At 30.2% G+C, this 11,220-nt stretch overlaps 4 protein-coding genes across 4 annotated transcripts; 3 read left to right on the top strand and 1 right to left on the bottom strand.

Annotated features, from left to right (window-relative positions):
• Positions 1 to 693: 693 nt before the first annotated feature.
• Positions 694 to 1,938, top strand: LOC111028653. The gene has a single exon (XM_022307382.1). It carries the CDS (start codon positions 694 to 696, stop codon positions 1,936 to 1,938), a length of 1,245 nt encoding a protein of 414 aa, XP_022163074.1.
• Positions 1,939 to 2,271: 333 nt separating this feature from the next.
• Positions 2,272 to 4,013, bottom strand: LOC111028651. The gene has a single exon (XM_022307380.1). It carries the CDS (start codon positions 3,188 to 3,190, stop codon positions 2,411 to 2,413), a length of 780 nt encoding a protein of 259 aa, XP_022163072.1. The 5' UTR covers positions 3,191 to 4,013; the 3' UTR covers positions 2,272 to 2,410.
• Positions 4,014 to 4,980: 967 nt separating this feature from the next.
• On the top strand, positions 4,981 to 7,478 carry LOC111028652. The gene is made up of 7 exons (XM_022307381.1): positions 4,981 to 5,181; positions 5,244 to 5,385; positions 5,927 to 6,052; positions 6,119 to 6,223; positions 6,410 to 6,824; positions 6,996 to 7,134; positions 7,203 to 7,478. Exons 1-7 carry the CDS (start codon positions 4,981 to 4,983, stop codon positions 7,476 to 7,478), a joined length of 1,404 nt encoding a protein of 467 aa, XP_022163073.1.
• A 2,500-nt stretch (positions 7,479 to 9,978) lies between these two features.
• LOC111028649 lies at positions 9,979 to 11,085 on the top strand (the record flags this gene model as incomplete). Its single annotated transcript, XM_022307379.1, has 3 exons — positions 9,979 to 9,987; positions 10,464 to 10,781; positions 10,864 to 11,085. Coding segments are annotated over exons 1-3 (549 nt in total), but the record flags the coding sequence as incomplete, so codon positions are not given.
• Between the last annotated feature and the right edge of the window lie 135 nt (positions 11,086 to 11,220).

The raw sequence follows: 11,220 nt of genomic DNA, 5'->3' as shown, positions 1-11,220 counted from the left end.
AATAGCGATAGCTATGTAATACCTACAGGCTCTTATGAGTTGAATGAAATTGAAGCGGCTATAAAACGTGTATTACATAATACTGATACTTTATTCGAGTTGAGAGCAGATAATAATACACTAAAATGTACAATGTTTTGTAGTGAAACTGTAGATTTTAGCTCGAATAATAGTATAGGACAGTTGTTGGGGTTCAAAAATCGTAAATATGCAGCTAGTGTCAATCACGAATCAGATACGTTGGTTAATATTACCAAGACAAACTGTATATATATCGATTCAAATCTAGTTATGGGTTCATTCGTCAACGGTAAGCAGTGCCATACAATACACGAGTTTTATCCGAATGTACCTCCGGGCTATAAAATAATAGAGGTACCAAGACATTTGGTTTTTTATCCGCTTAATTCTACATCTATAACACACGCAAGTATAATTTTAAAAAATCAGGACGACGAGTTGATCGATTTACGAGGTGAGCCGGTATCGATACGATTATTAATTCAAGACTCGTGATGGGGCTCCAGTTTTACAATATAAATAGGCCTGTATATGAAAAACCCGTTAGTCGTGTTAAAAACACTAACAAGGTAACAACTCCGAAGAAGAAAAAATATTCGAGATGAAAACAGACTAGACATAGTCTAACACCCGACAATTTTGCTTTTCTACGCTCGATAAACGTCATCTAATATGGACGACACATATTTAGACGTCACGGCTGGATACATCGACGATTGTAAAATAACTCAAATTGATTATCATTCTTTTTTACCTTATTCGACGTCCGCTCTTTCTAATAATGATGAGGTGCGTATTGCTTTATATAACACAGAGTCTTATACACTACCGTGCGAGAGTTATATTTACATCGAGGGGACAATAACTAAACCTGCAGAAATAACTGACGAGATTAGATTTATAAACAATGTGCTGTCATTTTTTTTCTCCGAAATGAAATATGAAATAAACGGAAATCAAATCCAGAAACTTGTCAATCCGGGTATAACGACAACATTAAAAGGATATTGTTCATACAATAAAACAAATATTTCTTCACACCAAAACGCTGCGTGGGATAGTGATTTTAAAAATGTTAATAAAGATTTCATTGATGGCGGTAATTTTAATGGATGTATAAATCTTAAACATTTGTTTGGTTTTTGTGAAGATTATAAACGTATTTTAATAAACTGTAACCAGCAACTCATATTGAATAGAGCATCAATCGATTTAAATGCTATTAAGCAATATAAAAATAATGAGTTAGTTGACGGTGCTAAACTAAAAGACGTTAAAATAAACATAACAAAAATATTGTGGCGGATGCCTATCGTGAAAGTGAGTGATAGAGAAAAAATTCGACTGTTGAAAGTAGTCAACAATCAGAAACCCCTAACATGTGCGTTTCGTTCATGGGAACTTTGTGAACATCCATTTTTACCTCAAAACACTTCACATTCGTGGAAAGTAAAGACATCCAACAAATTAGAAAAGCCTAGATATGTCATAATCGGTTTTCAAACTGACAGGAAAAATAACTCAAGTAAATCAATGTCATATTTTGATCATTGTAAAATTAAAAACTTGAAAGTCTATTTAAACTCCGAAGTATTTCCTTATGAAGATTTTCAAAGTGACTTTAACAAGAATAAGATGGCTACGTTATACCGTGCGTATGCAGAGTTTCTAAAATCTTACTATGGTCACGACGATGTAACACCTCTATTGAACCGATCAGAATTCAAAAATCTATCTCCAATTATAGTTGTCGATATGAGCCGACAGAACGACAACGTGAAAATGGCGACAGTAGACCTCAGAATTGAACTAGAAGCTGATGAAGCGTTTCCAGTTTTCACTTCAGCATATTGTTTAATATTACATGACCAAATTATAACTTATAATCCGTTTAACGGAGAAGTAAGAACATTGTAAATTTTTATTGTAAATATTTTATTGTAAACCTTAATATTAATAAATGAAAATACTTTTTATATATATATCACGTCTTTTTTTTATTTTACATAAATTTAAATAATTTACAAATATTAAAATAGTTTTCGTTTCACTTTACGTGACGGCGTGGGGTGAAGAGCGTAAGTTGCCCTATCAGATGATGCGGGGGTAGTGAATTGAGACTGTGAATGCACGTCTCGATCGAAAAAATCCGGTCCGTCATTTACATCGAACGATTGTGTACTATGATCCCCGTTAGATGTCCATGGATTCTCGGAATAGTCCATCGTCTGTAATAAATAAATAAATAAATTAAAGTAATATTGTTTTTAATTTTAAAAAATATTTAATAAATTACCTTATCTACAAAATTATTTTCCGCATGATGAGTAGATAATGGTGAATAACTTGGAGATACCGGGGAGTCCATAGCGTGTTCTCCGTCAAATAACTAAAAATAAAAATTGTAATTAGTATATTTAAATATAATAATAATAATAATAATATATTTTATAATTACCAAAGGAGCGTTTCGAGCCTTTCGTTCTATCAAACGACCAGCTACATGCGCAGCAGCGAATAACTGAATTTGCCGAGTCATGACTGGCTCCGATTGTACGATCTGGTAGTCTGTGTTCTTCTTTATGAATAGTATAATTTCTTCTTCATTTACCGGAGGTGAATGCATCTGAGTAAACTTTTGTTCCAAGTACTTTACATACCCTCTCACTTGTTTTGTAAACAATATATGGCTATTTGACGTCGTCCGGTGAATAATTTCAAAAATTGATCCTTCCAAATGTTGTAGACAAATAAGATCTGAGCGACTTAGAAGTACTCTGCAACCTTCTTGATTTTTAGTCTCGACTACCAGAACATTTTCTCCCCCGTAAACCATACTTGATATTTTTTCGGTCTCCGTTTCGTAAAATATTGTTCGTTTATATTTTTCCGGAATATTTAATATAAATGAGAGGATATTTCCCATCAGTGAAAATATACGTTTTAAAGTATAATACGTTATATGCACATACCGGGATGGAGTTATTATACGTATAATGACTTCACAGTCTTTTGAAGTAGGATCAAGACCGATGTGTATAAATTTTCTTGCCACGAAATCTATTGTAATGCTCTTAGATTCAAGTAGATCTGAAGGTGTAGCCTGAGGTACATATGCGAATGATTTTTTCTTGTATACTTCAATATTATCTGAGATTGAACCGGCCATGCTATGGATAAATATTAAAAACTTATAAAAATAAACACTGGAAATTTATTAAGACTTGAAAAAACACTGACAAGAAATAAAAATGTACGTGTAGTATAGCATAAGACTCTGAACACACTGAATAAATGTCCGTTCTTGCAGGGTCAAGCGTCTGACGATCTGAGTCATTATTCGGTGGGGGTATCATTATTAGGTGGAAGTAAATTCCTCAATCACAACAGCTTGAATAACAACACCTGCCGTAAAAGGTGCAGGTGGGTTAATATAAAAGGTTTAAAAATATACAAAGGGGTATACATGTTCAGTCTTGTTGAAGAATGTTAACAATAGATAGGGTATGTCCAATACATGCCTCACTATAGAACGTTATGGCTAACGAAATGTAAGGTTTAAAATATACAAAGGGAGTATACAGTCTCAACCCTTGTTGAAGAATGTTATCGTTAACAATGGTTATGGTTTATCAGACCCACACAAGACGTTTCATTCCTGTATAAAATATACAAAGGTGGTAACATGTGTAGTCTCAACCCTTGTTGAAGAATGTTATTGTTAACAATTATTAAGGCTCTGTCGGGGCACACGAGACGAATGTAATTGTACAAGTATATTATTCTTAAATGTAACATAAGACCTTGGTACATAAATATTTCAATCAGTTATTACTTAGAGATGTGTACAATAATAATCATACAGCTATATACATTAAGAATCATAAAAAATGTATATCAGGTCTGCGGCCTAGTGGGTTAAAGCGTCAGTACTATAGCTCGTGGGTCGTGGGTAGGGATGTCAACGATATATCGATAAGGTTAAAATATCGATATTTATGTCCGATATATCGATACTTTTTTATCGATAAAGTTCTTCGATGAATTTTCATTATCGATAAGACCGTACGATATATTGGCTATATCGTGAATCGTGTTTTAACACTTTTAACTTTTTTTTTTTGTTTGTTTTATAAAATTTATTGTACTATCGTGTAACGTGGTCTTATACGCCATACTTAAAAATATTTTTTTATTTTTTATTTTCACCAATAAATCAGTAATAAATAATTATAACCAAATAAAATATTATATTGTTCATCCTGACTTTGCGTTGCCTAAAGTTGGCCCTCCTGTCTCGTAACAAGCTGATTTTCAAGCATTCAGCGGCTCAGCCAATCCAAAGAGCAAAGACTGGCCAAGGCGGTTAGTAACTTACAACTTTGTTTTGTTTTTGTCTTTTTGACGCCCAACTGCCGAAGCCGTACGCGTCACGTGGTACGCTGCCGAAAATTGAAATAAAATAAATAATAATCCTATTTAGCCGCCATATACGATATACGATATTACGATAATATAGTTATATACGGTGACGTCGATGTGGTTTTCGCCTTTTAGTTTGCTTTTGCTTTTGTCTCCGGATTCCGATTTTCGAGTGCTAAAGTAACGAGTTCTGATTTATGATAGACGATAGTCAAATGTTCAATTCCATTTTGTGGATCGCAGACGTGAATACGTGATCGTACTCCAGTTGTTGGCTGTAGTCCTGTATTTGCGTATATTGTATATAGCCGCCATAACTTATACTAACCCGAAAGTGCGGCAATCGCTCATATAGTCACGTCAACGTGACCACGTGTGTGTTCGACGATCGCGGATAATAAATACAGGTATTTTATTTATATAATAATTAATATTACAATTTGTCATCATAGCCTGCCCTCAGCCCACTGACTTTATTTTTGTAATATATTCATTTTTTTATGTGTTGTAATTTTTAGATATATGTAAAATACTAAAATGGGAAAAATTAGTAAAGTTTGGCAGCATTTCGACAAGCACAACAAATTAGAAGCAAAATGTAAATTATGTGGGAAAATATGCCCAACTGCAGGAAATACTTCAAATTTACATTCGCACCTCAAAAATGTTCACTCCATACCAAAAAAAAATAACACTAATTCTAGTGATAATCCTGATGATCCTGGTTGTAGAAGTGAAGTAAGTTTTTTACTTAGTTAAATATTTTACATGTTTTGTTTTAAACTAATTATTGTTTTAAGATATTAAGTATGGACTCAGAATCAACTTCGGATACTTCGGATAATTCAAGTAACAATAGTTCTGTTTCTTCTTTACAACGCCATCCTCATTGTTTTCAACCGTCTATCAGACATAGCTTCAAGCATATTTCGTCAATGAAAGGTAACTGTCAATTTAATTGTAATTTGAAAAATATTTTTATGATGATTCTAATTACATCTAGATCGTTTATCAAAAAACAAACTAATTATATTTAAATTAAACAACATAGGTAATACATTTTGTATTTCTGTTATATTACAGCAAATGGAGCAAAAACCAATGAAATTACTGATGCTTTATTATATTATATCTGTAAAGATAATATTCCATTCTCAACTGTAGATGGAGATGGCTTTAAAAAATTTCTAAAAGTAGCTTGCCCTCTTTATGTAATGCCTGCAAGAAATACCATAAGGAATAAACTTGATTTAAAATATGATTATTTGTCTAACAAATTTAAAGAAAAGTTGAGTGTAAAAAATAATTTGTGTCTTACAACTGATATCTGGTCAGATATACAGATGAAAAGTTATATAGGAGTCACAATCCACTTTCTTGAAAAAACTAGATATGTTTCTGGTAATTAAATAATTTAAAATTGAAATAAACATGTAATAAGAATTTAATTTATCATCTGATATTGTTGGATTGTTTTATATAGGTACATTAGGTGTTGTAGAGCTATATGAGAGGCATACAGCAGAATACATCAGTCAAGTGTTTTGTACTATATTATCACAGTGGGGAATAAATGTCGACCAAGTCATTGCTATTGTAACAGATAACGGTATTTTTATCCAAAATTAGCCATATATTTTTGTAATATAATTTTAAAATGTATATTTATCTATAGGAGCAAATATAAAGAAGGCAGCATGTGAAACTTTTGGTGTAGAAAAATATATTCCATGCTTCGCTCATACAATTAATTTGGTTGTGACCAACTCAATTGAGAATTGTCCCACATTAAATGATATTATTGTTAAGATCAGAAACATTGTAAAATACATTAAAAATAGTGTGAATTTGAGTGATGAACTTAGAAAATTGCAAAAAGATCAAGGTTGGTAATTTTATTTATCAAATTAATATTATTTATTGTATAGTACCTACAATAATTTCAACAATACACGTTCAATTTTAGGTTTACCTGATGGTAAAATACTTAAGTTAGTATTAGACGTAAAAACTCGTTGGAACAGTTTATTCTACATGATCGAACGATTTTTAAGTATCTTCAGAATTATATCAGTTATAATTTTAGACAAGTCAACAGCTCCTGACTTTGTTACTGCCCACGAATTGAATACAATAAGGGAAATAAAAACTCTATTGCAGCCATTGGAGGATTTGACTAAAAAAGTATCGGGCGATAAATTTTCTATCATGAGTAGCATTTTACCATTGGTAAATTGTGTTACTGCAGCGGTTAACAATAGTGTCCCAGTAACTGATATTGGACTTGAATTTCAAAAAAATATATTATATGAAATGAACAAACGTTTTAAAGATTTAGAAATATTTTATAATTTCCCATTAAGTACTCTATTAGACCCCAGGTAATAATTAAATGTATTAGCGAATTTGAAGTTTATAAGCTAACATAATTTTATTATTATTTTAGGTTCAAAAATCTACATTTTAAAGATCCAACACGATGCCATAGGGCTACAGAAAAGATAAAAAAATCTATTAATATCAAAAGAAAACTCTCAAAACAATCATTTGAGTGAACCTCCAGCACCGGCTCAAAGTTTATCCTTTTCATCTGAATTACCACCAATACCCCCATCTTTTGATTTATGGACATATCATGAAGCTGTGGCGAATGTACAAATTTCTCGGAGAACAACACCGATGTATCAAGAGGTTAGAGATCATACTATCACACTTTATTATTTATATTTGGTGTTTTATATTTTATATAATATTTTTAGCTCTATGACTATTTAGCCAAGCCTGTGGTAGACATTAAAACAGATCCACTTTACGCTTGGGAAGTGATGAAGACCATGTATCCAAATCTGTATATAATCGCAAGAGAAAAACTTAGCATAATTGCCACATCTGTTCCTTCTGAGCGATTTTTTTCCAAAACTGGTCATACTCTATCACAAACCCGAAACCGATTAACAAGTAAGAGGCTGTCGAAAATTGTTTTTATGGGTTCTTTAAGTGAACAAGACTGGTTTGAAATTTCAATACCCCTATAACTATTACTAATAATCAATAAAAAAAAAAAAGTTTTTCATTGTTATATTAATTAATAATATACTTATTTGTTTTTATGAGCTCAGTAGCTCATACATATTTTATTAAGAGAACAAAAGTTGATGTTTCTTATTCTTATTTTTCGTTTTCTATTTTTTTAAAGATTATAATATAATACTTTTAAAATATGTTTTATATATTTGTTGTTTTTTATACACTTATACTTATGGTTTATAATTTTTATAGGTATCTAATTTTGGTAACAAATTATTTTAATACCAGGAAGGTATTAAAATAATTTGCTGTATTTTTTTCATGGACCACTGCATATAAACAAATTCTTCTATTGGACCTTGATTATGAAAGCTAGTTACTAGCAAGTAGTTACTAGTACAATGTTGATAATAAATCTTAATATTGTTTTTAAGATAATGTTAATAAATGAAAATATATATTAATTTTTAAATAAAAATATAAATAATTTGACTTTAATACATCATAAAATATGTATTTAATATGTTACCTATTACCTACCTACTATAAATAAGTATACAAACTAAATTTAATGAATATGAAATACAATATAATTTGTTAATTTTTTCTTTAAATCTTTTATGTTATTATAATACACTGTCATTAATAATACAAATATTAACTTTCAACAAGTTATTCAAAAATACAATTTATAATTTATTGATATAAATTTAAACTATCACTTAACTATTGTTTGTTGGTATTGTGCCTGGTTGTAATTTAATTATTGAGGAAAACAATTACTATTTCCTCTCCAAATAGTTAATTCTGAAGAGTATGCCTAAGAAAAAGAGTTGAAACTTAGAAATATATAGGTAATTAAATATGATTGTTATAAGTCATAACCCATGCATCATAATTTTAATAGGTAATTTTATAACTAATATCTCAAATGTACCATGGTCAAAATTTAAAATGAACTTCAATGATGGCGTTTTGTTATTACTCATTGTTGGGTACTTTTATTATGTGCTTTGGTAATGACTAGATTAATGTTATATTCTAATGTAAATTCGGTTCAACACATAAACATTAGCTACTAGTTTCTACACACTACACTGAAAACTACTAATTTGATTTGTAACAAGATTTTTATTTGTATTTTTATCGATATATGTACTAATATCGATTTTTATCGATACTCAAATTACGATTTTTATCGTTATCGATGATAATGAGTTTTTATATCGATATTTAAAATATCGCACCTTTGGTCGATATTGACATCCCTAGTCGTGGGTTCGGATCCCACCACACTTTTTTTTCATTATTTATTTAATGAAAAAAAGTTTACAATAATATAATATACAATAATATACACACATACACACACAATAATATGGTGTGTGTTCAATAATATGGTATCATAATATGACTGTTAGATAAGAGACTGATAACTCTGTCTTGTACATTACGTCCGTCACGTGACGGATCAGGCGGCGGCGGTGGTATGACGAGGACGAGCAATGACGGGGTGGGGGTAAAATATACGTCGCGTACGTGCGCGATCGGGCGGTGGTAATGATGAAGACGAGGCAAGGACGAGCATGGGCTGGGTTAAAGACGATCTCAAAGACGATCTCAGGGACGATCTCAAAGACGATCTCAGGGACGATTGCCAGAAGCCCCCAAATCATACTACTTTCCAGAGCTAGAATGACTATAAAATGTGCATTTTGTATTATGTCTTCGAAATTTCGTATTCTTTTAATGGCTATTGAAACTACAGACAAAAATGCAGACCATATTGTAAAGGCCATTTGTATGTTGCATAACACTATAATTGATTTAGAAAAAAACATATTAATACAAAATGTACCAGTATCTAATGATACTAATTTACATATGGTTCACAATCAGATTTAACTGAATTATGGAGGTAGAGCTAATAATCATGCTCCGCGTACAGCAATTAACATAAGAAACAATTTCGTCAAATTTTTTATGGAAAATAAAATTTAGTGTGTACGTTACAATATGTGTGTACAATATTATCTATCACAATATTAGCTTATACAACAAGTACTATTATAATTATTACTATTATAAATATTATAATTCTTATTCTATATTATTAGTATATTAGTATTCTTAGTACCGATACCATTAATATATTTTATTCTGTGTTAAATAAGATTATTAAATTATGTTTCTGCGTATGTACTATTTTATAAAATTAATTTACTTACTATCCATATTTGTTCTTTTTGAGACTATATTCCACTCTTTGTCCGCGATAATTCTGTCCCTATACTTTTTATCAAATTTGTTCCACAGGACATTTTTTTTTGAACTTCGGATATAAGAAGTTCCATGTTGAATATTTAAAATATAATAAATTTACAATATAATATATATAATTATCATTGATTTATTATTTTAATTATTAAAAGTCATTACTAAACGTGTCTGATCTGTCGTGATTCGTGAACACTAAATAGTATAAAAAAAAAACCATTAATATTAAAAATGAATAAGGTAAGTAACTATTTGTATAAATCTTATTTATATAACATTCATATTATATTATGTATCATTATTGTATAATATTGCATTAAAAAACTAAAGTAGGTAATAGTTGATTCCTGGAAATGTTCTAGGATTAATTATCGAAGTATAAAGTTTGATACTAGTAGTGAAAAGAATTTTTGAATGTACAAAGTTTCTTACTTAAAACAACTGGTATTTGACTCGCGTTCAAAAGTGATATCTGGTGCACGCGTTTAAATAGGTACTATAGTACTATACGTATAGGCGAACGATAAAGAATTAATTTCCCAGTCGACGGAATAATATTTTATAATTTTTTTCTATCTAGTAATATTCAAATTTCAATCAATTTTATTCAAATGATGACTAAAATTATTCCTAAAATAATATGAAAATAAAATAATATCTGTTTAATATAATATATGTAATAATTTATTTAATTTTAATTTTTTTTAAATATGTAGAATGAAATTTTGAAAAAGAGAAATTCAAACTTCACTCATACTGAAGTTGATTTATTACAATCGCTTGTGACCAAGTATTGGGACCAATTAGAAAGTAAAAAGTCTGATACTCAAACTTGGAAACAAAAAAATGCATGCTGGGAAAAGTTAACAGATGAATTTAACTCACAAAACTCTGTAATGGAAAATCTCTCGACTAATGTTTTAAGGAAAAAATGGGAAAATTGCAAAAAAAATGTTAAATCAAAAGTATGCAACGAAAAAAAATATGTCAAAGGTACTGGTGGAGGTCCACCTATTCCAACAACAACTTTTTCTGCAACAGAAAACCAAATACTTTCCCTTATAAACATACAAGCTACGGGAGATGATGCCTTATTTGATTGCGATGCTGTTTCAGGTATATATTTACTTTTTATACAATTTTTATAATTATAATAATAATTATCTTTTAAATTTATTTTTAGATTTAGAGGCTTCATCATGGATTGATACAGTACCAGAGAAAAGCAGTTCCCCAGATGATGACACTGTATTGAAATGGGATGATTATTCGCCGGCACTTTTAAAAATACCCGTTTCTAAGCCGTTATTGATTACTATACCATCTGATATTTATTCCGTGAGTCTAATGTAGACAAATTTACGAGTTTAGATTTGTATATAATAGTATATAATTAGGTACTTTTTATTATTAGGCTGGCGTGAGTAATGTTGGAAATGAAACGTTATCAACAGAAATAATAATAGATGAAAC

The sequence above is a fragment of the Myzus persicae genome, unplaced genomic scaffold (assembly GCF_001856785.1).
Source record: "Myzus persicae strain clone G006 unplaced genomic scaffold, MPER_G0061.0, whole genome shotgun sequence".
Taxonomy (NCBI): domain Eukaryota; kingdom Metazoa; phylum Arthropoda; class Insecta; order Hemiptera; family Aphididae; genus Myzus; species Myzus persicae.
Note: the sequence above shows the minus strand (reverse complement) of the source record. Positions and strands in the feature narration are given on the sequence as shown.